The 27,409-nt window shown below is 37.3% G+C and overlaps 1 protein-coding gene across 2 annotated transcripts in view; it reads left to right on the forward strand.

Moving 5' to 3' along the window:
* ITGAV (integrin subunit alpha V) overlaps positions 1–27,409 on the forward strand; it is an 89,399-nt gene that overhangs the window by 13,708 nt on the left and 48,282 nt on the right. For both annotated transcript variants that reach the window (XM_082466676.1, XM_082466677.1), the window contains exons 3-4: positions 20,430–20,521; positions 22,990–23,104. In XM_082466676.1, the coding sequence (XP_082322802.1) occupies positions 20,430–20,521; positions 22,990–23,104 (207 nt within the window). The remainder of the gene's footprint in view (positions 1–20,429; positions 20,522–22,989; positions 23,105–27,409) is intronic.

Here is a 27,409-nt window from a genome sequence, read left to right on the forward strand (position 1 = left end):
ATGGGAGAAAATATTTGCAAATGATGTGATGACAAGGGCCTAATCTCCAAAATATACAAACAGCTCATTCAACTCAACAACAAAAAAACAAACAACCCAGTTGAAAAATGGACAGAAGAACTTAATAGACATTTCTCCAGAGAAGATATACAGATAGCCAGTAGGCACATGAAAAGATGCTCAACATTACTAATTATTAGAGAAATGCAAATCAAAACTACAATGAGGTACCACCTCACACTGGTCAGATTGGCCATCATTAAAAAGTCTACAAATAACAAATGCTGGAGAGGGTGTGGAGAAAAGGGAACCCTCCTACACTGTTGGTGGGAATGTAAGTTGGTGCAGCCACTATGGAAAGCAGTGTGGAGGTTCCTCAGAAAACTAAAAATAGAATTACCATATGATCCAGCAATCCCATTCCTGGGCATATACCTGGACAAAACTTTAATTCAAAAAGATACACACACCCCTCTGTTCATAGCAGAGTACTATTCTCAATAGGCAAAACATGGAAACAACCTAAATGTCCATCAACAGATGAATGGATAAAGAAGATGTGGTACATATATACAATGGAATACTACTCAGCCATGAAAAAGAATGAAGTAATAACATTTGCAGCAACATGGATGCAACTAGAGATTATGATACTAAGTGAAGTAAGTCAGAAAGAGAAAGACCAATACTATATGATATCACTTTTATGTGGGATTTAAAATATGGCACAAATGAACCTATCTACAAAACAGAAACAGACTCATAGACATAGAGAACAGACTTGTGGTTGCCAAGGGGGAGGGGGCTGGGAGAGGGAAGGACTGGGAGTCTGGGATTAGCAGATGTAAACTGTTATATATAGGCTGGATAAACAACAAGGTCCTACTGTATAACACAGGGAACTGTATTTGTTATCCTGTGATAAACCATAATGGGAAAGAATATAAGAAAAGGAATGTCTACATGTGTAGAACTGAGTCACTTTGCTGTATAGTAGAGATTGGCACAACATTGTAAACCAGCTATACTTCAATGAAAAAAAAAGTATATGTACTGTTTTGATAGAAATTGCGAATTATTTTTCACAGAAGTTTACACCCCTCCGGTGTTTTCTGACATCCATGCCAATACCATTTATCACCATATTTTTTATCTTTGTCAATTTTATATTGTATATCATATCATTATTCTATGTATTATATATGTATAATTTATATATGTAATGTTGTATTATTATATTATATTATATTAATTTGTATTCCTTTAATTAACAGTAAGACTAATCATCTTTGCATTTGTTTGTAAGCCATAGTATTCCTTTTCCTCTGAGCCACTTTTAATATATTTGCACACATTTTCTGTTGATTAGTGGATTAAAAAAAATGAATCTCAGTTGATGGCACTCCATCCTTTTGGTTACTTAGGCCAAAATTTGGAGTCATGCTTGACCTAAAATCTCAGCAAGTCAAAGTCTAACTGCTTCTTTGTCCTTCTGCTGCTAACATCCTAGTTCAAGCCACCACTGTCTTTCACCTGGACTGTTGCCCTGGGCTCCTGAATTAGTAAAGGAAAGAGATGGCACACTTAAATTGGGATAGTTTGAGGAGCTTTTAGTAAGGGGACTATTCACAAAGTAAGTGGGCACTAGTTAAAATTTGGCCTCTAAGCCTGAAGGGAGAAAGGGAAGGGAGCAGTTACCAGAATCCAGGCAGTGGGGAGAGCCACGTGAGGGAACTGTGGCTTTTGTCAGAGGACAGTAGCCAGCCCAAGGTGACTGGAAGGAACACGGGAATAAAACCCTGGCCTCACTCACCTTCCTGCCTTTCACCTCTGTGCGTGCTCCCCACTGGCTGAATCCAAGTGGGAGCCAGCGGGCCCGGCTGCCCGTGAGTTCACACTGGTCAGCGTCCTGGGCAAAGAGCAGGGTGGGGGACGGTGGAGAGGAGACCTGGAGGGGCAGAGGGAAGAGAGCCGGCACCTCCCTCGCAGTTCTCCCCGATTCTGCCCTGGGTAGCCCCTGCTGTTTGTTCTCTAGAGAAGCCAGAGTGATTCTTTTAAAATATTCAGATTATGACACTTCCGTTCAGATTCCACTAATATCTCCCCATCTGTCCCGCAGTAGCCGAGAGGACTGAGTATTCCAGCCCACCATTTCTGTCTTTACCTTCATCTTCTAGTGTTCTCCCCTCCTTCGTGCTCTTCCAGCCTCACTGGACCTCTTTGCCGTGGCTTGTGAACAGTGGGCACGTTCCCACCTCGCCTTCCCCTGGACTGTTTCCATTGCCTGGAGCATTGATTCCCCCAGTGTACAACGGGTTCTCCTCCACCACCCCCTGTGGGAATTGCTCAAATGCCATCTTCTTAGTAATGCTCTGACCAGCTTATTTAAAATTCCAGTTCCCCCTTTCCCACTTTGTGCTTCCATCCACTTCTCAGCTTTATTTTTTCCTTAGTACTCACATTGCTATAGAAGTTATTTATTTTTAGTTAATGCCTCTTTCTTTCAATTAGGATATGTATTCCACCGGGATAGTTTTTATCTGTTTTGTTCACTGCTGAAATCCCAGGGCCTAGAACAATGCCCGGTGCCTGGCACAAGTGGTACCCAATAAATTGAATAGATGGATGAATGAATCATAAGAGCTTTTTCTATAGTGTGGGAATAACGAAAGTCCTTTCGTTATATGTTTACAAATATGGGTTTTTTGTTCTATTCTCTTTTTGTCCTTGCTTATGATATTTCTCTAATCATTTTGTATAACCTCTGAGACTCCTCTTATGAAAAGAATATACAAATTGACTGCAGTTTTTACATTGGAATTTTTATCCAAATAGTGTTTGAATTTAAAAGAGGAGAATATAGTTTTCAATAATCTAGTCATGAACATGTACATATATCTGGACACAACACCATTAGACTGTGTCTTGACTGTGGAAGAAATGCTTACAACTTACAGAATCCACCTGAACTTTTCTTACACCTCTGTCCCATCTGAACCCAAACACATAAACATCTCTGCCCCACTGATGCCTTTTATCTTCTCCGTTATCTCGAGGGAGATAGTGGCTTTTCCCTCTTTCTCTCCCTCACCCCTGTCTTGTGTTGGGAGACAGTAGCTGAGTGGATAAATGTGGTTTCTGAAGGCAAACTGCCTGGGACTCAAGCCCCAGCTCTGTCGTTTACAGCTGTTTAACTTGCACAAGTTACTAACAGGTTACTACCCTCTCCCTGACTGACATGGTGTCCTCATCAACCCTGCTCCATAGGAATGCGTTAAATGGAATGAGGTGATTTACATGTGTTAAGACATGTAAAGTGCTTAGTGTAGGGACTGGCACACTATCATGGCTCACTTATTATAAGCTGTTTTATATTTTTATTACTTCTCCCTTCTCAGGAACCTTCTCATTTAACTCTATGTTCCTGCTTTTCCCCTGCTCCCTTCTTTCTTTTTTTTTTTTTGAACTTTCAAACATGGTTAAATTTTTCCTACCTGAAAAACTAACCAAAACAGCTTTCCCTTGAGCATGTGTCTTCTTTTAGCCATTTTCCTTTCTCCTTTTCTTCACAAGCAGGGTATTGAACACGGTGCCTCTCTTCATCACCTCCCATGCTCAGCCATTTCAGTCTGGCAGCTCCCTAAGCCCAGCCCAGCAGTGGCCCGAACTGAAATCGCTGGTGGCAGCCTACTTCAGTGGACACTTGATCCCTCATCTTATTGAACCTCTCTCTTATAATTCACCTCACTCTCCATTCCTTCCTTATTTAATGTCTCCACTCTTTGCCTGTCTGAAACTATTGATATCTTGTCCCCTTATTCCTCCTAACCTTTTAAAAAAAATTTTATTGAAGTATAGTTGATTTACAATATTGTGTTAATTTCTTCTGTTCAGCAAAGTGACCCAGTTATACCTATGTATGTATTCTTTTTCATATTCTTTTCCATTATGGTTTGTCACAGGATATTGAATAGAGTTCCCTGCCTCCTAACCTTCTTGATACTCTTGTGGAGTTTACCCTTTAACTCTTCTTTCTTCATTCACTCCATCCATATTTGCTATACATTGTTGTGTCATGAAAAGGAAATAAGCCATGGAGTCACACAGGCCTGGGTTCAAATCCAGCCTCTGCCATTCTTCCAGTGTTACCTTGGGAAAATTACCTACCTTTCCACAGCTGTACTACATTCCCAGGGTGATCATGAAAAGTTTCAACTAGTTAGTTTATTTTCTCTACTTTATTGTGTTTCTGAGTCCAGAAGAGACTTTAGTGCTTAAAAGGGCTCCATCCTCATGTTTTTAATATTTGGGAAGTAAAATTTATAAAATTATTTTATTTAAATTAGCTCTTACATGATATGGTAGATATTGCAACTATTCATTAGTATCATATTTCTGGGAATAACCTCGAATTTAGGTAAGCCCCCGTGACTTTTGCTAGCCAATGAAACATGAGCAGAAATGTGTCATTTATGGGTGGAGGTGTTTAGGAGTTGGGGCATTGTTCTGCTTCTTCTCTTACCAGATGCCATAGTGAGTAGTGATAGTGTAAATAATAGAACCTCCCTCAGCCTGGGTCCCTGAGTGAGGAAGACATGAAAGTTAGACTCTTACTGACCCACAATGTATGTGTATTAAATAATCCTTTGTTATTTTTGACTAATATATATTGGGGATGCTTGTTACTATAGTGTAATGTAGCCTAACTGAATAATACACGTAGGGATATTAAAGTTGAGTAAAATTATCAGTAGTCAGCTTTTGGAAAAGGGCTATTAAAACCCTTTCCTATTCTGTATGCCAACTCGATCTTCTGTTAAGTTTCTTGTTCTGTTTTACCGGGTCCTGAGTGGCTAAGTGACTAGGTATCATTGCTTATGCTAAGAATAAGCCCCTGGTTGGTATATCGCATTTAGACTGGGAGAAACTGTAAATAGACTATAAATACCTGATGGGGAAGCCATAGCTTTGGAGTTCCCTGAGTGCAGTGACTCTTACAACTGGCATGTCCTTTGCGGGAACTCTGAGAGCTCTGGCTGTGGGGTCATTACAAGAGATACCATTCCTATGGGGCAGGAGGCGTTGAAGCATGGGTAGCTGCTGTACCCACCAGATCTTGTTTCTTCACATCTGAGCTGTCTCCTGATGAGGCAAAGAGAAGAGCTCTGGACAGCTGTGTGTACTGCTGCACAGGGAGGTTCCTGTAAGGACTCTCATCAGGGAGGTTATGCCTGGTTCTGTCCTATAGCCTCTAAATAGACGGGTGCTGTGTGTAGCCTTTGGTAGTTTTGTGAGTCTGAAAGTTTAGTTGAGCCCCGAGAAGCCCTCCTGATAGTTGTTGCATCATTTGAAGTTTGTAACTGTTCGAAGTACTGCTCTAGGCTCATTTGTTTCTTGGGCTATTTCTCTTTAGAAAAAACAGAATAATGACTTTATCCCTTCCTGTGAAAAGAACAAACTTCAGCTAGCTCCAGGATCACAATAAAATTTTTTACAGTAAGGTACTTTTTGGAGATACTATAAATGCTTGGTGTTAAATAGTATATTATCAATGTCCTTTCCCATTTCCTTCTTCCTTTTAGATCAGGTTCTGCTATACAGGCTGTCAGTGCACTAAGTACAGCTCTTTTTCTTCATTTAGCTGAAATTTATACTTGTTTTCTTTTCTTTTCTTTTCTTTTTTTTTTCTGGTTATCTTATGATGTGTTTGTTTTCCTGATTAGACTGTAAACTCTCCAGAGAGGGAACAGATGTGTTTCTGCCCACCATTGTGTGCTAGTGTATGGAGAAGTGCCTGGCATATGGTAGGTTGTATATGTGTGTTTATTGCATGCAGGTGTTGGGTTCTTCGTGCAAAGCAATAAAAATTCACTTTGGCTAAATTTTGCTGAATAGGAATTTATTGGCAGGATATTGGTAACTTGATAGTTTTCTGAAAAATGGGCAAGAGAAGCTAACAGAGGAACCAGTAGTGTAGGGTTTTATTGCTATTGGAATTGCTCTTACTGACTATGGGGCAACACCATGGGAATAATTTCTTACCCATCCCTGGCTCTCTGCATCACTTGCTAGAGATTCAAAGTTTTTATGGTAGTATCTGACTGAGTCTAAGCAATATGCCTATGAAAGTCAGAGAAAGTCTATCTTATCTGGCACAGCTAAGAAATGATAGATTAGAGCTTGTTTAGAGAACTAAAACTTAGGGTCCTTCAAAAGAAGAAAAAGAATAGTAGTAAGAGAGTACCTTTTTCTCTTTTGGGTTGGAAAAAAAGATAATAGTCAGAAAACATCCTTTACAAATCCAGTGTGTATCTGTTACTGTTCAATAATTCTTGGACCAATTTTATGTTCTGTTTACCACAGATATACCTAGATATTAGATGGTGTATAATTTATTAGGCCATTTTACTGTGGCTCGTCACATGCATTAAGACATGTAGTAGTATCTAAGGAAGAAAGTCTGGATTTTGGTATTAGGATAGTGTAACAGTTTCTTAGCTCTTAAGGAGGAAAGATGAATACTTTCAGTGTGCTTTTCTTCTTACTGCAGGGCATGATTTTGGGTAGAGGGAGAGGAAGGAAGAGTTCAAAAATATGTTTGGAAGACCAATCTAAATTTACTTCACTTTAACTCTGAGCAGTAGACACAAATAGATTTATACCAAAATAAATGAGGCATACCTGGAAAGTATCTAACTCTGCTTGGGGCCTTTGAGGAAAGCTTCCCAGATCGGTTGGTGATATTTTAGGTAGCTAATAAAAGATGAGGTAGAATTCACCAGATGTGGAAGAGGGTTCCAGGCAGAGGAAACAATATATGCATAGATTAGTAAAAGATGTTTATGAAGGAAAATCAATAATTCCATGTGACCTGCATATATGCATCTATCTATAAGATGTATATGTGTAATGTGAGGGAGTTGAGAGCATGTTGAGAAATGAAGCTGGAAGTAAACTGAGGGAGGATCTAAATGAACTTTAAAAAGATATTCTAAACCAGCAGTCCAATGAAATAAATTCACCATCAAGCCTAACACACATAAGAGCATTGTATTAAAAATAAAAGGATCTAGAGCTCAGTGGGTAGATCTTGGTTCCTTGCCATGCTAAGTAGATTTGATATGAACATTACAGAGAAAGTAACACTTTCAGTACCCATTCTATTAATTTTCTTAATCATTATTTTTGGTAGAATTATGCAAGTTACATGAAATAATGAATATTATCATCTGGATATCTCCAAAATATTGTAGACATGCCTTTTAAACAATTAAGGGATAATGTAGGGTTCTGTGATGAACAGTTTAATTTAGCAGAAAATTCAATCCAAGATGGTAAGCTTACTTAGTGCTTTGATTTTTGAATGGTATTTGTGCATTACTGAGTCTGAAGGAACAAAAGGAAACCTCAGTCTAAAATTTCTTATTTCATGGATTTGTGAAACTTAGTGCCCAAACATGCTCTCTGTTAATTTTCTTTCAAGCTTTTTACTTTTGCTTGTCTTCTTTGTTTTGTTTTGTTAACTTCTAAACATAAACTTTATTACATTTCTAGTTGTGTCCTTTTGTATGATTTGTCTTCTTTTTCTTTTTCCTGCTGATTTTCTTGATGTAATATGTAAAGAAAACCACAACTAGGAAGTAAAAAGGAAAACCTAGTGTCTTATTTTACATGCCTGTATAGTGATTGAAATATTATATCTTGCTTCAAAATACTAGTTGCCCACTTGGATTTTTAAACCCCTTCATCTAGTGACTCCACAAAATTTGTAGGTTTTAACCAAGGTTTGCATAATGGCTGAAAACTGATTTTTCCCTAAACTGACAGAATAATCTGGACTTTGAAACATTGTTGAATTAGTGAAAATTAAAAGGTCATTTTGGAGTATGATTTGTTTGTTTTGTACTAAGATGATTTTTTTAAAAAAATTAAGGTATAGTTGATTTACAATATTATATACGTTTCGGGTGTATAACATAGTGATTCACAATTTTTAAAGATCATACTCCATTTATAGTTACTATAAAATATTGGCAATATTCACCGTGCTGTACAGTATATCCTTATAGCTTATTTATTTATTTATTTATTTATTTATATTTTAAAGACTGTGGTGTGGGATGGAGTTTTTTTTTTTTAATTTATTTATTTATTTTTGGCTGTGTTGGGTCTTCATTTCTGTGCGAGGGCTTTCTCTAGTTGTGGCAAGCAGGGGCCACTCTTCATCGTGGTGCGCGGGCCTCTCACTATCGTGGCCTCTCTTGTTGCGGAGCACAGGCTCCAGATGCGCAGGCTCAGTAGTTGTGGCTCACGGGCCCAGTTGCTCCGTGGCATGTGGGATCTTCCCAGACCAGGGCTTGAACCCGTGTCCCCTGCATTAGCAGGCAGATTGTCAACCACTGTACCACCAGGGAAGCCCTAGCTTATTTATTTTATACATAGTAGTTTGTATCTTATTCCCCTACTCCTAAAAAAAAAGATGATTGTCATGTAGAAAACACAATTTATCTGAATGTCGATGTGGGAAAGTAGAACTTACGCAAACCTGCTTTAGTTTAAGGATTAATGATCTATGTATTTTAGGAAGTAAAAATATTCTAAAACTGTATTATGCAAAATACAGTTCGTTGGTACAGATTTGTTGGTATGCAAAACAATATCAAGAATATTTATGGAGCAGGCTAGGGGTAGTCTGTTATCTCAATTTTGTCTTCATGCCTCAGTTAGTTTCATATTGCTGTCATAACAAGTTACTATAAACTTGGAGGCTTAAAAACAACACAAATTTATTGTCTTCAGTTCTGAAGGTCAGCTGTCTCACTGGGCCAAAATCAAGATGTCTGCAGTGCTGCATTCCTCTTGGGGGCTCTAGGGAAGAATCTGTTTTCACGCCTTTTCTAACTTCTAGAGGCCACCCACCTTCCTTGGCTTGTAGCCCCTTCCTCCGTTGTTAAAGCCAGCAGTGGCTGGTTGAATCTTTCTCAGGCTACACCACTCTGACACTGACTCTTCTGCCTCCCCATTGTGACTATATCAGACCTCCCGAGAAAATCTGGAGTAACCTTCCATTTCAAGCCCCTTAATTTAATCACACCTGCAAGGTCCCTCTTGCCATGTAAGGTCACATATTCAAACGTAAGTTTCCAGGGGTTAGGACTTGGACATCTTTGGGTGGCGGGGTGGGGGGGATTATTCTGTTACCACAGTGCCCTTTTAAATATTTTGTTTGATATTGGTTATACTATAAGCTACTTTAGGCACAACCATGCTTATATAAGTCGGCCTTGTTCCCTCTCTTGTTGTTTTTGCTTTGGCTCTGTGGTTATGGGGAATGCAAACTAGAAGGTGATGGCTCAGATTCAACCTCTGACACGCACTAGATGTGACCTTGGGCAAGTGATTTAAGTTTGCCAGGCTCAGTTTTTCCCATCTATCAAATAAGCATAATACCTACCCTTCAAGTTTGTCATGTGGATTTAAGGAGATAATGTCTATGAAGGTACTTTATAAGCGATGAAGCAGTGTACAAATGAAGAAAGGATAGTTTACATCATGCCCATACTACAGTTGTGGGGAAGTGAATGATTATGGAAAAGGAGAAAAACTAAAGATAATTGTGGATATTCTTAAATGGATTATATCTTGGTTTGTGTCGTAACCTCTGTTATGGTGGCATTTGGGAAAATCTCCTTGCAGCATGCTTTCCTTTTTTAGGAAGCAGATGTTACTAACAGACTGACCCTTGCCCAGTTTTCTTAATAGTAAGTCTTTTCTCAAAAGATAGACTGATGATGTGCACTGACAGAGGAGAACATGTAGCACCTGGCACGGTCAAAGTCTCTTTGTGTAGAAAGACGAGCTTGCCTGCATGATTGTTAAATACGTCCCTTAATAAAAGGAGAAGCGCCTATGTTTATGTTCCAAATTCAGTGAATGGATGTCACCTCTCACCAACAATATCTGTTCTAGAGAAGGTCAGAAGTCACATCACTGCCCTGCCACCGAAATGGCTTGCTGGAACACTTATAACCTGTTCCCATAAGGGCTTGGCCGTAGGCTGGGCAAACCCTGGCCGTGCCAATTTTCCAGTCAAGAAAAATGCTGTGGAGTATTTTCTGGATATTACTGCGCTTTGTATTTAATAGAAAATAGAAAACTTAGCTGCTCTCTGGCCTCTCTGCCATACAGTTGCCAGCTCATTGCAATTAAAACAATCAGGCCATCTGAAAAACAGCCTCCTAAGTTTGCTTTTGTCCTCTAGGTGAATTTTCTGTCTTTCAGAGTGGTGTCTAGATATCTGTCCAGTTGCAACAGTCCTGCAAATTAGAAAGTTAAAGAACACAGAGAAAAATAGTCTCCCTTCTCTTTGTTAATACAAAATAAATTTATACTAAAGAATTATATATATGTGTGTTTTTTAATGAAACTGTTTCTCCTGATATAATCTGTTGTTCTCCAGTAGAGAATTATACAATTGGAGAACTGGCAGGCAACCTAGAAATCAATTAATCCAATTCCTTTATTACTAGTTAGTTGTTATTTTAACTCATGCAGTTAGTTGGTATTTTAACATTTTAAATGTTTTACCAAAACTGAGTTCATATGTTCCTTTAAACTCATCCTCTTCCTGGCCCGTTTTGACCTGACTCACACCCATTATTTTAAGACTTAACATGGACTTGGGGTTTTTTGTTTTTTTTTTTTAACTTTAGTAAAGAGTTTTTGTTTTAAAATGTTAGATGCTTTCAGGATCATTTCCTTCTCATCACTAGGAGGAAACAAACCAGCATTGATGGAGCAGTGGGTGTTTTCAAAGGGCCTGTATTCTTTGTGCTGGCTCCATGAGAAGCATCAGAATTGCTCACGGAAGGAAGGAGAGGGAGATTTTGATTCTCTGTTCCCTGTGGTGGTAATAATTCAATAAATAAATAAATACCAGTCCCCAGTGAAATGAGCTTCATCATATTTTCTCTGGCTCTACTTTTCTGACTCTTCTTGTTTGCTTTTAGAAAACAGTTATATCTAATTTTATATAAAAGATGTTTTTGGATAGCTCTAAGTAAATTAGTATCACTTTCTCATGTTCATAGACTGTGATTTCAGAACTTATTTTTAGATTCACAAGTGATTAGTTTTTCAGTAGTCTGTGGACCCAAACACTGGATTTAGAGACCTTTATCTCTTATTATTTTAAGTCAATGCAATTATGCTTCTAGAGACATTTAAAGACACTTTAAAGTTATACAGCAAATCATCCTTGCATTAATACTGATACCTAACCACCGCATATTGTCTTTCAGAGTTTCTTAAATTAAGAAACTGTATTTTCTTACTAAGTCAAAGAAGTTATTAACCTCCATTTTGATCTTCAGTAATATCTGGAATTTTGATTTTTTTAATGAATTATTTTTCACAGTATTCTACTCTAGTAGTTTGAGTACTAGGAAGTATAATGGTTATTGAATATAGGAAGAATATGCTTATAAAAATTGCTAGGAAGAGCTTGCTCAATTTAAATGTTCTTGAATTTCATGAACTAAAACTCTTTTATGTGTGGGAGATGAAAATGTAAATAAAGTTAATTAAGAGGGGATGTGGAAGCTGTAACTAAGCTTTTGTATGTGAAGATTATTGGATACGTTTCCACACTACTTTTTTTTTTTACCTTTTAAAACATGCAAATAATACATATTCATTGATTGAAAAAATGAGATAACTTTGAGGGGCAAAAAGAAAATAAAAATCTCCCAAATCCCACCACCCAGGAAACCAATGGCCATAAGATATATTTGGATGGGTGTGTATAACGTGTTTGTGCACGTACCTTGTGGCCTTTGTATATACTGTTTGTGTGTGTGTGTGCGTCTGTGTGTATAAATATGTAAAATTATAATTTACTCAATTTATGTCCTATTGTGTTGGAGATAGATTCTTTTTGCTGTTTTTAAAATCTATTATAACAGTGCTTTGAACATGTTTATTGTTTGTTCATATTTTAAATTATTAGGATTAATTTCTAAAAATGAAATTTGGAAGTCAAAGTGATATGTGTTTTTTAACGTACATTTGATAGATATTTGCAAAGTAGGAAAACATCGATACAACCTATCTCTGAACCAAACTTGATATAATCTTTCTTAGTTTGGTGGGTGAAACATTTATCTTGTTTTAACTTGAATTTCTTTTTTTTTTTTTTTAATAGGTTTTTTTTTTTTTATTTTTAATTTTTATTTATTTATTTATTTTATTTTTGGGTGTGTTGGGTCTTCGTTTCTGTGCGAGGGCTTTCTCTAGTTGCGGCAAGTGGGGGCCACTCTTCATCGCGGTGCGCGGGCCTCTCACTATCGTGGCCTCTCTTGTTGCGGAGCACAGGCTCCAGACGCGCAGGCTCAGTAGCTGTGGCTCACGGGCCCAGTTGCTCCGCGGCATGTGGGATCCTCCCAGACCAGGGCTCGAACCCGTGTCCCCTGCATTGGCAGGCAGATTCTCAACCACTGCGCCACCAGGGAAGCCCTTAACTTGCATTTCTGATTTCTAATGAGGTTAAGTCTTTTCTCATATGTTTATTAGCTCTTTCTGTGTTTCTGTTTTGTATTGTCTATTTATATTCTTGGTCTATTTCCCTTCTGATGCATCTATTTTTTTTGTTAATTTTGAAAAAGCCTTTATTATATACACGCACTTCTGTTATGTGGCAGCTACTTTTCTACCTGACAAGTTTGTCATTTTTTAAAAACATTTTTATTGAGATATAATTTATCATAATAGTCACCTGTTTTAAGGGTACATTTTAAGAGTTTTGCAGATATTACTGTAATCTAATTCCAGAGCATTTCTGTCACTCTCTAAAAAGAAACCTCATGTTCATTGCCAGCCACTGCCCAATTACACCCCCACTGATGTTAAAATGTGCTATTTAGGTACTACTGAAAAATGCTGCTAGTTACAGTTATGTCACCATTGACTGTAATACACATTCATATTTCAAAGATGTTGATATCTGAATATTTGCAGCTCTGAGTCAATGAAATACATTATTTCACAATAGCATTATGTTACAAATACATGATACTAGCAGCTGTCTGACTACTTTTTCATTTTCTCTCATATTTCTTTTATAGTATTTGTAACTCTCTGAAAATATCTTATGTACTTGTTTATTATTTCTCTCCCTTGAAAGTAGGGACCTTATCTGTCTCATTTAACTGCTATATTCCATGCATTTAGACATAGGAGTTACCCATGGTTTATTTATTTAAATGAAGGATCAAAGAGATTTCTTTCTCTGTCCTGTTAATTTTCACATAAATAAGTAAACCATATTGGGAGATTTTTCTTTCAGGCAAATTTGTTATAGGAAGTGTGACTGAGCAAAAGTGATGTTTGAGAAAAAGCTGCTTAAGGAAGCCTGCAAATTGTCTATTTTATTAAAGGGTGAATATGGGATGGCATTTTTTTTAAATTGAGGTATAATTGACGTACTAGTTTCAGGTATACAACATCATGATTTGATATTTATATATATTGCAATATGATGACCACAATAAGTCAATTAACATCCATCTTTGTACATAGTTACAAAATATTTTTTTCTTGTGGTGAGAACTTTTGAGATCTGCTCTCTTAGCCACTTTCAAATATGCAGTACAGTATTATTAACTATAGTCACCATGCTGTACATTACATTGTTTTAATAGCCACTTTTTTGGGGCAAAATATAAACTCTCTGAGGACCTACATCATTATTTGTAAAGTAACAAATGGGAGCTGAATGACTAAATACAGGTCACTTCCAAATAAAAGTTTACTGTTTTGCTTTTCTAATGTTTTGGCATTCTTCTGGCCTTTGGTCTTTTCAAAAAAGGTGACGTAGTCTTGTTGTTCCCAAGTATATTCTTTAGGCATGAAAAGAAGAAACAAAAAAATGTACCTTTAGGGTGATAAGGTAACTTTGTCTTAAAAATAAGCATCTCCTGAAATTCTCCAGCAAATTGAATGTTCGACAGTGTCTTTTCAAACACTTGGAGGAAATGAGAAAAAAATGAGAGGAGTTGGTTACTAATCAGCGGGCAGAGTCTAAAGCTATGACAGTTGGCGTTACCCAATATGCTTCTGTCCTGAAGTCTTCCATCATGGGAGTCTGATAAAGTGCAACTGGCAAGTTTAAAAGCCGACCAAAATAGATGTTAAATTTTCAAGTCTCTGGTGATGTACTTGCTAATTAACTTTAAGGTTCTCTAGCAGCATTTTCTTCTATGAATTTCCGAAAGTGATAGTATGGAGTCTTATGTTAATTTACGTAATACGGGGCAATTTCTTCTCATTTTTACCATTGTGTGAGACACTCTTTTTCCTTTTAATTTACTTGGGAGATCAGAGCTAATATTCCAAGGTGTTTTACAGAATTATGGACAGAAATCGTTGTTCTTTCTTGACTGTTCCCTGAGGAAGCATTTCCTTCAGCACTGGAATTTCTGCTGTTGTCTGTATTCTATATCACTTTCAAGGTTGGTGGCATGGTCCAAGCAGCCTGGGGAGTTCCGGCATCACTCGAAATGGTGACTCAGGGCTGTGACTCAAAATATTTACTTCCGTCATGCGCCCTGGATTAGCTGCCAATTTCAGCCAGGTCATGAATGAACTTCTTGTCAGTGTGTTTGGAGAACAGGCTTTCCTTTTCTTTCTCCCCACCCACCTCTATTCACACTTCCTCTGAGTGAAACTTCTGCCTGAGGTTGAATTGGGTATTTTAAGACTTGGTCTCTGGGAAAAAAGTTCTGATTGGTAAAGAAGAACTTCCCATTGAGCAAACTTCTTAAAAAGATGGTAATTTGAGGTTGTGACCCTGTTGAAGCTGAAGGCGTTCAAAGCAATGGGTGATAACATATTTTCTGGAAAACTGTTGACTAAGTTTTGGATACCAATATATGCCAGTGCGTTATAGCCAAATACATTTGACTTCTTGTGTTTGTTAATGTAATTGAAAACACCTTTAATCACTTGATGCTATAAGATATGGCTGTTGTCTTGGTTTTTCAAATGTACTTTTTAATCAAAAAGAGCCATATTGCCTGATGTTTTTTCACCTTTGACTGGTGCTGCTTCATTTTTCTTAAATGCTGTGGGTAAATTGCTTGCCATATTGGTAAGAACTATGGATTTTTGTGCTCCATAATACTTGATGATAAAAATAAAACCAAAATATATGTAAAATTTCTATTTATTTTCCAGGACATTTTTTTAGCTTAAGCTAAACCTGATGTCCACAAAGGCAGGTAACCATAATCATAAGGGTAAGGGATGTTTTTGATGCTTTTTTTTAAAAAACAGGACATAGAACATGGTAGCAATGAGAAGCACATACTACTTGACCGTGCATAGCAGCGTCCTTTGCCACCACTTACAAATTTAGAGAAAAGTCCATTTGTTTAGGAAAAAAAAAATCTATGGCAACAGTTTTTCAAAGTAGTAGGAAGAGAATGAGATAACATTTTACAGAGGAAACTTCTCTTCCTCCTTTCAGAAATATAATTGAAGAAAAATTGCTTAGCATAGAGGGCAATTCAAAAATGCCATAAGTCCACTCTTAGTGTTGCATGAAAGCTCTTGACCACTGTTCCCCTCTAGACCCTTTTCTCTAGTCACAGTGAACAACTCACAAGTCTCTAAAAAATCCAAGAATATCCACTCCTTAGTTTCTTTGCACAGGATCTTCTCTTGGCCCAGAAAGCATTCCCTCACTTGTACTCTGCCACCCTTTTCCCAGTACTCTTTACACAGCCCTCTACCATCGCTCCACTGTAATTACTTGTTCCCATGACTGTCCCTTGTATCAGATATTTCCTTCAGGGGCAGACTACCATTTCATCATGCGTTGGGGTCATGGACAGCTACACCTGACTTTTCAGTTAGGGTTTGGATCAAACATGGAAGCAATAAGGTTTTCTAGGTCAGAGGCCCTTGGGTACAGAGGCCTACAGGTGGGAATGAGCAGGGCTTGTATAAGGGACTGGGGACTCAGGGTAAGGGAACTCTTACATATAGAAATAAGTTTATCTTGGAATCTTGATTAAAATGTAGCCATTAGAATAATATTCTATATTACATACCATTTTCCAGAAGGTTTATCATCTTCATTTAGCAAAGAGCTCATGCTCAGATAGCTTATGATGAACTTCCGTGTATATTGGAAGAGGAAGTAGATGTGACTTTGAGGGAATATGTAAGTCTCTTAAATCAAAATAGAAATATTCCTAAACTTGAAACTGAAGGAGATACAGGGGGTTGATTAAATAAACTGCTGTACAGCTGTATAATGTTGTACTCAACAACAATGAAAACGGTACTGTAGGTCTACTTTTATTGACATGTTGTTACAGGGAAAAAAGTATATACATTTATATATATAGTAATAGCTTGAATTTTTTTTAATATTGGCTTAAAATATCTACTTTGCATAAAAGGATATGCATGTATTCCTAAAACAAGTGTTTAGGAATAGACACCAAAATGTGAGCAGAGGATATTTCTTTATGGTGGGATGGTGGTATTTAGATTCATCTTTACATATGGCTTTATTTTGTGTTTTATGTTTTCATTTGTTTTGAAATATTTTTAATGATTATTATTAGAGTAAATATAATAAAGAGTGCAAATAAAGAGAAACAGAAGATATTCTGTTGTTGGCCTTATAGTACATAATATCTGTACTTACTAACTGCTGTACTTTTATTTTGAAAAATTTTAAACTTACAGAAAATTTGAAACTGTAATACAATGAACAATATACCCTTCACCTAGATTCAAGTATTCTTGCAGACATTGTGAAACTTTACCTCAAAACACTTCAGCAGGAGGTTCCTCATAACTGCGACCTCCCCTTATATAACCACAGTACTATCATCATCGCATACTAGAAACATGTCATTATTACAATACTGTTATCTAATAAAGTCCGTTGTAACCTGAAAAATTTCTTCAGACACAAGATTCAATCAAGTATCACATCTTGCATTGGGTTGCCATAGATTGTTCTCTTTTAATCGTGGATCTTACTTTTTTTGTCTTTCATGACATTGACATTTTTGAGGAAACTATACCAGGTGTCTTGTGGGCAGGAATATTGTATTGGCAAGAATATAGTGATGTTGGGTCTGCATGTCTTTTTTTTTTTTTTTTAAACAAATAAATTTATTTATTTATTTATTTATTTTTGGCTGCGTTGGGTCTTCGTTGCTGTGCATGGGCTTTCTCTAGTTGCGGCAAGCGGGGGCTACTCTTCGTTGCGGTGCATGGGCTTCTCATTGCGGTGGCTTCTCTTGTTGCGGAGCACGGGCTCCAGGTGCGCGGGCTTCAGTAGTTGCAGCATGCAGGCTCAGTAGTTGCGGCACGTGGGCTCTAGAGCGCAGGCTCAGTAGTTGTGGCGCATGGGCTTAGTTGCTCCACGGCGTGTGGCATCTTCCCGGACCAGGGATCGAACCCGTGTCCCCTGCATGGCAGGTGGATTCTTAACCACTGTGCCACCAGGGAAGTCCCTACATCTCTCTTTTTTTTCTGAATCGAAGTTTTAGAGTATGAGGAAATACATGGAGTCTTAAATTAATTTGAGTACCACCTCTCTAATATGGTACTTTCGTTCATGGAAGATTTCCTCTAATATAGAAGAGTTTTGCTTCTGCTTTGACATCTTTAGGGTCTTGCTGAAAAGGCTGTTTTAAATGAAAGCAGAAGCAGGAGGTAGCAGTTGTGATAATGCTGTACTTTTTGTTCAGATACATTAGATCATAAAGTCAGTTCCCTCAGGCTAAGCTTACCTGAGTTTATCATGATGCTTATCATGTCAAGGGACAATGAATAGAAGTGAATCCCTCCAAGCACCGACTGTTTCACTGTCATACTGTATTTCTCCTGCTTCATTAATGTAAGGGGGGAAAATGCCTTTATTTCCTTTGTAGAAAAGAATAGAATAGAAAGCCAGTAACACAGTGAGAGAACACAGTTAGCTTGCAGTGGAATTTTTAAAAAATCCTATTAAATAACTTGTAAGCATATTTTTTATGGCTAAAATCCTTGAAAAAACTATTGATTGAATCCAATTCTTCCAAGGGCTGAGCTTCTTTGTAGTTGTAGGTTAGTCCATTTTGGATATAGCATTTTGTTTTTAGAACATATATTACTCAAACTGTGCTAGGCTATACTGCAGTAGCAACATGGTTTTTTTTTTTTTTTTTAATATACAAACAAATACCCAGATATCAATCACTTAAGAAAGGATAATTTCTTGCTCATATCATCATCTTGTGTGGGTCATTTGGCTATTCTTGGTGGTTTAGAAACTTGGACTGAGGCTGCTTCCATTAAGGGATTCCACACCATCTATTCTTTCAACCTCAAGGCTGGGAGAAAGAAAACATGGAGAATACATATCCACTGTTTTTATTTTATTTTGTTTTTTAAAATGAAATGACAATTTGAGATTTCACATGTAAGTGATATAATGAAGTGTTTGTCTTTCTGTGTCTGGCTTATTTCACTTAGCATAATGTCTTCTAGGTCCATCCATGTTGGTGCACATGGTAGGATTTCTTTTCTTCAGGTTGAATAATGTTCCATTTTAATTATATACCACATTTTCTTTTTTTCATTCACTTGGCCATAGACATTTAGGTTGCTTCACACCTTGACTATTGTGAATAATGCTGCAGTGAACATGGGAGTACAGAGATCTCTTCAAGGTAGTGGTATCATTTCCTTCAGATATATACCTGGAGTGGGATTCCTGGATCATACAATAGTTCTGTCTTTAATTTCTTGAGTAGCCTCCCTACTGTTTTCCATAATGGCTGCACCAATTTACATTGCCAGCCAACAGTGTATCAGGGTTCCCTTTTCTCCACATCTTTTGATAATAGCCTTCTTAATTGATATGAGATGATATCTTATTGTGGTTTTGATTTGCATTTCCTTGATGACTACTGAACTCATATCCACTCTTAACTGACTTGAATTGGAAGGGACACATGCCACTTCTGCTCTTAGCTTATTGATAAAAATGAGTTATGTGGCTTTAATCTAACTATGGGAGGATGGGAAATGTAAGGGAGCAAGTGAACTGTTAGGTGATCTATAGGTCACTGATGTGTGAGGTCGGCATGTGAACATAGGCTTCAAAGGCAAGCCAGCTACTGTTGGGACACCTTGATTCACATGGTAAAAGGCCATGTACTAGCTAGTTTGTTCCTCCTTCCTCCCTCCCTTTACTAGTAAATGGTGCCTTTGTGACCACTGACAAAAAACAGAGTGGTGTTTAGACTACAGATAGAGGACTTTGGAAATTGACACATTAAAAATTTTTTTGCAAAACAATGAAAATGTTCAAAGAATTGTACAACTAATATGTTAACTGTTAACCTTGCATCTTGCCTAGATGACGTCTGGCATTATTGAAATGATCATTAATTATGTGTAACTCTTCAATTGGTCGTAAGTCCTCAGAATGGAATTGAATAACGATAAGCACTACCTTAGATGGGTGGGGTTTAGGGAGTAGATTTAACCAAACCTTTTGATGATATTAACATGTTGTCTGGCATTCTTAAAATTGACACTTGTCTGATGTATTTGTCCAATACAGTTATTGAAATATATGTTTATAAGGAATGATTATTATAAACAGATTTTAAGAGGAACAGACTGGACTTTAAAAATAGTCTCTCCTTCCCCAAATACTTTATGCATATATTTCTGTAATTTTTTCATCGACCAGATCAAGAGCTTTCTCATGGAAAAGATTTTTATCTTTTTCTTTTTAAATCTACAGTGCTTTACATGAGTGCCTGGTATATCAGGAATAATTTCCTCAATAATGTAGGCTGAAAAATAAATGTTTGCATGTACTGTGCCAAATCGAATTCTTTTTCCAACCAGCCAAATCATGTCTTCTGGATTCTGACTCACGTTATAATGTCATTGGTAAGATCTTAGTCTTTACTGCTAGTGTTCTATAAAGGTGTTTCATAGCCTTCTATTTTTGTAAATATCTTCATGCCACAGAAAGAACTTTTGGGAGTACAGAAAGTAATCATAAGTGTTTGTTTAATAGTTAATTTTCTTACAATTTAGCAACTGGAAAATTTCACTTCCTGTTACTTTTTCACATCTGCATTATGATAATTGGTAGGATTAATAACAAATCTGAGACACTTCTAAGTCATCCTGTATTTTATTTTTCTGATTAGCTGAAAATCCCCAGTGTGTGTAAAGTATATGAGATAAATAGCCAGTGTACTATTTGATTAATCAAAGGCACACTAGTCATAAACCCGGTTGGATTGAAAGAAACTATGTTATACTAAGTAAGAATATTTTGTTTCTCACCCCTCACAATTTTTTTTTAAATTATTTTTTAACTTAATTTAATTTCATTTTAGGCAATAGAGATTATGCCAAGGACGATCCGTTGGAGTTTAAGTCCCATCAGTGGTTTGGAGCATCTGTGAGGTCAAAACAGGATAAAATTTTGGTAAGTGTTTTAGATATTTAATAAGTTAACTTTAGTCAATTTATGTGGGAACACAGGAAGTTTTTTGCTTGAAAGCTGATAGTAAAATTCAGTGTGCTAAAGGGCAGAGCGTTTAATCAGATAACTTAGCTCTGATCAAAGGCCACCCCTTCTAAGGATACCCTCTCTCTCACCCTTCACAGACTTGGCTTTTGCTACTTTCACCTTCATTCCTACATTGTCCGTTTTTTTTGCCCTACTCGATGGTTCACATCAGTTTGTTTCTATCCAGCCAGGTTTAGGAATAGTGTGCCTTTGATTAAGCAAATGCCCTAGTACCTCCTCTCCTTACGAATAAAACACCCCTGCCTTTGTCTCATCATCCCCTCTGCTGCAGTCCCCTTCCTTTGCTCCCCTTTTCAAAGACTTGTTGAAAGTGGTTTCTATAGTAACCGTCTCCACTTCCTCACTTCCCATCCTCTTCCCAACCCCTCCTGTCAGGCTCAGGTAGGCATGGGCAAGGTCATCCTTGACTTGCAGGTCAAGAATACTTTTCTTGCCCCCTCAAAACCATTCAACAAGGTCATTTGACCCATACTTTTTGAAATACTTTTCTTTCCTTGGCTCCTGGGACTCTGTACTTTTCTGGTTTTCCCCTTTACTGCTGGTTGCTCTTTTTCCATCTCCTTTAATAGCTCTACTCTGCTCAGCTTCTAAATGTTGAGGTGTCTCTGAGCTTTGTTCTGGGCCCTTGTCTTCTTCAACTACACCTTTTACCTAGCTGCTCCTATCCTATCCTGTGGCTCTGAATACAATCTATATATCATAATCCCCAAATCTATAGCTCTAGCTATTAATTCTCCTTGGATCTTTAAAGTTGTATTTGCAAACTACCAATTTGACATTTCCATTTGGATGTCTCATATATTATTCAAAATGAATGTGGACCAAAATGGAACTGTTACCCTCCATCATAAAGGAAAAACCACAAAAATAAGTATTTCCATATAAACTTCCCCATCTTAGAGGCGCGACTCTCTACCCCATCCACCAGCAAGCCCTGTCAGTTCTGTCTCCAGCTTCTGGAATATATCCCACGGCCCTCAATGAATCATCATCTCCGCTATTTCTGCCCTGTACCGAACCACCATCGTTCATCACCTGGGTCAGTGCAGGGGCTGTTCTCATCTCTCTGCTTCCTCTCTTGCCCCAGCTACAACCCATTCTTTATAGAAGGACCAGAGTGAAGCAGAGCATTTCACCTGCCTGATTCAGACAGTCAAGCAGCTTTTCATCACTCTCAGGGTAAAAATCTCATGCTCATCCTGGTTTTTATAAGCATCTGCATAATCCAGTCACCAGAGCTGGACTGTCTCTTTAGCATCATCTCACTCCACCTCACGTGTGTAGCTAAACTAGTCTTTTTATTCCTTCCATACCAAGTCACTTCAGTTAGTTCCTTAGTGTTTGTCCCTCTGCCTGTCTCATGCTCATCTTACTGCTTTTCACTTGGGCTGGCTCCTTGTCATTCTGATTTCAGCTCTACTCTCATTTCCTCAGAGAGCCCCTCCCTATTTTAACTACTTGCATAGTATTTATTATTTTCTTCTTTTTTCCATCGGATTGTGGGGCATCAGGGAAGGATTTGTTTAGGAAGTGAAATTTCGGCAGAGCTTTAAAGGATGTGTCAAATTTTAGCAATTGGAGGCGAAGGGAGAGGTTGAGAATGGTGGCATTCTAGGCAGAAGGAGGTACAAAGAAGCAAAAATATGCAGAAGTGGCAAATACTCCACTCTGGAACATCAGGTACATGTAGAGAAGTGGCAGTGATTTCTTACTTTCAGTTTTTAGGGTAAATATAAAATAGCCCAGTGTTGTCTGCAGTGTTTGTATTAAAATGTTTTGCTTCAAAGGATATTATAGAAAAGTCATTGAATTTTTTCCAGAAAATTAAATTGTTATACTTTGGTAGATTACTATGCTGTTAAAAAACATGCATTCTACCACTTTTACATGGTGTTGAAGTCTATAACTCTGAAAGCAAAAAGGTCATAGTTTATTTGGAAAGTCAATAAAATAAGCACTGCAAATTCTTTTACTCTCTTCTTACTTGATAAATTATTTGCTTTATAACTTAGGGATATATTCTACGCACATGAGAGTGTTGTTTAGTTAAAATATTGATTTGGTCTGTGCCCTTCAGTTTAGCACCTAACGTCATCAAGAAAGGTGCTACTCAAAATAATGATTTTGCTATTTTGAAAAAAAAAATACCTAGACTACAAATATGGCCATTAGAAGCATATAAGAAGAGTACTTTAAAAATCTTTATCCACTACTGTGATAAGGAATTTAAGGTAAAGGATAAGTTTGATTAATTTTTAGAAATGCTTATAAAGGGATATTGTAATCTGAGGTAGTATAGATTATACGAAACACTAATTTTTTTCGGAGAATTTTTATGCATGGACTACCCCCTTTGATTTCAGGCCTGTGCCCCACTGTACCACTGGAGGACTGAAATGAAACAGGAGAGAGAGCCTGTTGGAACGTGCTTTCTTCAGGATGGTACAAAGACTGTTGAGTACGCTCCATGCAGATCAAGTATGTGTAGGAAGTTGACCAGCTTTTACAAAGAGGGTTGGGGAGCCTAGGCTGTTAAAAAAGTGTGTGGGTGTGTGTGTATGTGTGTTAAAATTTGTAGACATACGGTGCTGTTTGATGACAGCAAAATGAAGGCAATTTTATTAATGTAAAGAAATTTCGAATATGCAGTCAACAGGCTTATCTTTCTCCCTAAGAACTAGTTTTCATCTTCCTTGGTCAGTAATAATTAATGTTTGATTTTGGAAATCTGCATTTTTAGTCACTATTAGTCAAAAGGTGCTCCCTTGAGCTTCTCTAACAGAGATACAGACCCCACAGCTAACGATCCTGATTCAGCAGGTCTGGGTCAGGCCTAGCTACCTTCATTTTTAACAGACTGTACAAGGTAATTCTGATGGATACCAAAATTTGAGAACTGCAGCTCTATATTAGTAATGATGTTAAAAGTAAAAAAAAAAATTGTCATAAGGAGCTAGAGTTTTTATAGGAAGGTGAAACCTTGGGCTCAGGAGTCGGAGTCTGAATTTCCTTGCTTTTAATCAGTCTCTTTGTCAGTCTGTTGACTAAGCTCACTCCTCTTGATCTAAAAGATCTCACCCTGTTCTCTAATATTATTTGAAATTTCCAATGAAATTTATATTGTGACTAAAGATGATTTTGAGTACTTGTAATTCTGATTATGCTTTTCCAAACTCTGTATACTTTTTCCTTCTTGGAGATTGCAGTCCTTTTGCTTCTCCACTATTGTTGAATTGGCCACCACTCCAGATCCTCTTTATATCAGAAACATAAAAATAGCTTCTTGAAATGCAGTGTGGTGTTTATACCTGGAGCACTTTTTAGGCCATTACTTTTTCTGTTCCACTGGTCACCAGGTAGTGTAGTAGAGAGAATTAATAACAAAAGTACAACATGTAAGACTCTTATTGCTAGACTTTTTTTCCATATTAGGCAACTTGTGACACCAAAGGATCTATTTAGTCTTCAAAATTCTAAGCAGTTGAACCTCTGAGAAATTGCAAATGGTTTCATTAAACACTTATTTCTTAGCCCACTGCCTTGGCCCTACTTGTTGTAAGTGGGAGGTAAACATGAAAAGAATGATACGTACCCATAACCACTTTATTAGAGTAGGTCAGAAAGCACACCCTGCGAGAACGGAGGAGGTGGGCAGCTTTATCCTTAGTGTCTGACTACACCACATTCTGTTGGTGTTTTGGTCATAGTACTGTTGTCTTTGGTGGCATGTGGAAAATGTGAGGACTAAATTTGTGTTTTTAATTTCTGTATTGCAAAAATGTTCCTATGGTGAGAAGATAATTTCGTAGCTCTGAAGGATGAGCAAACCCTTGTGTGCCAGGCTTGTAACCTATTGTTTATGTGATAGACACACCTGTAAAATCACCTTTATTCTCTTCTGATACATGAGGGAACTGAGATCCAGACAATTGAAGTCATTTTTTTCCTACATCTTATGGTAGTGAGTGATCTAGTGAGGATTTTAACCCAGGTCTGTCTTATTCCAAAGGAATCTTTTCCCTGTATTACTAACAATAGAAAATGTTTTCCATTTCTATTTCCTCTGTATTAAGCACAACTTTTCTACAGAGAATACTGCTTTCACAAGTGCAGGTTTGGATAATTCCTGATGTAAGAGGACAAGAACCCTTCTGAAAACAAGCATTCTAATGATGATCCCTTGAGGATACACTGCCATGTTCAGCTAATATTTTTCATCATTTTGCCTCTTCAGTAATGACCAGTTCTCTTCTTAACATGTATTTAAAGGATTAAGACTGCGTGATGTAGCTGCTCATAATGCTTTCACTTATTTGGTTTAAGCACAGACATTTAAACCTTATTTTCTGAAGTATTTAACATCCCAGTCAGATCAGCAAACTATGGCTTGTGAGTCTGTTTTTGTAAATAAAGTTTTATTGGGACATAGCCACACCCATTTGTTTACATGTTATCTATAAAGGGAGAGTTGAGTCCTTGCCACAGAGACTGTATAGCCCCTAAGCCTAAAACATTTATTACCTGGCCCTTTACAGAAGATGTTTGCTGATCCCTGATCTCAATAGTAATACCTCAAATATTAGAAAAAGCAGAGAGAACAATCTTAAAAAAATCAAAGTGAATGCCTTTCTTCCTAATAAGCTGGCTTTCGATATCTCTTGATCATTGTATGTACTTCAGGGCTCAACCTTTGATGTATTAAGCTACCTGCAGGCCCAAAGTACAAGGGGCAACCTGCCCAGAGAAGAACACTCAAGAGTGGGAATCTCAGAACTTGGGTTATATTCTTGCACTCTGCCAGCAACCTGTATATCTATAGTCATGGGTGATTCATCACTGGTAAAATGCTGATTTAGGCAAAAGACTTCAGAGATGCAATTTTAGTATTTTATGTCTTCTTCATACTTCAATAAATTGTGTAACCCAATGGCTGATTTTACACGAGGCTGCCAGTTTTGTAGGACTACATTGCCAACTTCTTGATAACTGCTTGTTTTGGTGGTGGTAGTTTGTGGGTTTTGTTGTTCATTTGTTTGTTGTTTGCTTTTTTTTTTAACACCTTTATTGGAGTATAATTGCTTTACAATGGTGTATTAGTTTCTGCTTTATAACAAAGTGAATCAGCTATACATATACATATATCCCCATATCTCCTCCCTCTTGCGTCTCCCTCCCACCCTCCCTATCCCTCTAGGTGGTCACAAAGCACTGAGATGATCTCCCTATGCTATGCAGCTGCTTCCCACTAGCTATCTATTTTACATTTGGTAGTATATATAAGTCCATGTCACTTTCTCACTTCGTCTCAGCTTACCCTTAACCCTCCCCGTGTCCTCAAGTCCATTCTCTACATCTGTGTCTTAATTCCTGTCCTGCCCCTAGGTTCTTCATAACCAATTTTTTTTTTTTTTAGATTCCATATATATGTGTTAGCATACGGTATTTGTTTTTCTCTTTCTGACTTACTTCACTCTGTATGACAGACTCTAGGTCCATTCACCTCATGCTTTTGTTTTTATGGAACGTCACGCTCTATAAAAACTTACCTTATTACTGATTATGTTTGCTTTTGGCTTCTCATTACTGTATCTATGACCATTCTTGGCATTATACAATAGGCTAAATGTCTTTCTGTTCTAAAAGTGCCTGAACCACAAATCATATGATTTAAATACTCTTTCATCTCCATGCTCAGACTGAGTCTTTGTTCTTTCTGTCTACTTTCTGATGATAATGTTATTTGCACATAGATTTTTCTCAGTTGTGATTTCTAGTTTGTTTTTTCTTCCCCTTGATGGTTGTTTAGGGAATTATAAATGCACTGCTGGCTTGAGATAGTGCCTAGTGGTGTAGACACTCCTCACCTCAGATCCATGCTCTTTTATTTACTAGGTGGTTTACCATAGTCAAGTTCCTTAATTTCTGTGAGCCTCAGTTTCCTTATATGTAAATTGTGACTAATAATAGTATCTCTCATAGAATTGCTGTATAGATTTTAAAAGATTTTAAATGCTTTAGTATGGTACTGGGCTCACAGTAAGGGCTTTTAATAAACATTAGCTGCTCTTACTATCATAACCAATAACATTATTTATAATATTGTCAGACTTAACAAATAGCAGAAGTATTAATTGTCCATAGAAATAAAAACAAAAGCCTTCACTGAAATAGATTATAGTCAACATAAAATTCTTTACATTCGCACTGTTTAATAGGTACCTGTTAAAATTTTAAAGGACGGTCATGTTTCTAGCTGGATGTTCTGGGAAACCAAATAAAGTAGATAATTGTACAGTATGATAATCCAAAAAGGATGTCTTTATAAATAGCTTGAAATAGTTCCCCAGATGCAACTCGAATAAAGGAAATAAACGGCTGACTTGAGGTCAGAGCAGAATTCCTTAGTATGATTCACTAGACACTGGAAGCCCCAGCCCTGCATTTTCCCATTGCCTCTTGGTTAGAAAAATTTACATTGGGGTAGCATTATACTCTTGAGGCTATTTTCTAAAAAAAATTCTAAATTTAGATATTAAGTGTGTAATCTTGGGGCAGTTCCCAGGTTTTAAAATGGGTTCAAAATTTTAGATGGTAGTATTTGACAAAAATTCTTGCAAGTTGTCCTCATGACTGAAAGTAGATATTTTTGGTTCCTGTATTTGGGTGGCAAATACAGGAGTACTATAGCAAAATTCTTTAGATATTGTGACATTGACTACAAGAATTCCTTGATGACTGAAGAGCGGCTGTTTTTCATTGTTACTTATTATCCTCAAAATAAAA

Source organism: Balaenoptera physalus, assembly GCF_965194825.1.
Source record: "Balaenoptera physalus genome assembly, chromosome: 6".
Lineage (NCBI taxonomy): Eukaryota > Metazoa > Chordata > Mammalia > Artiodactyla > Balaenopteridae > Balaenoptera > Balaenoptera physalus.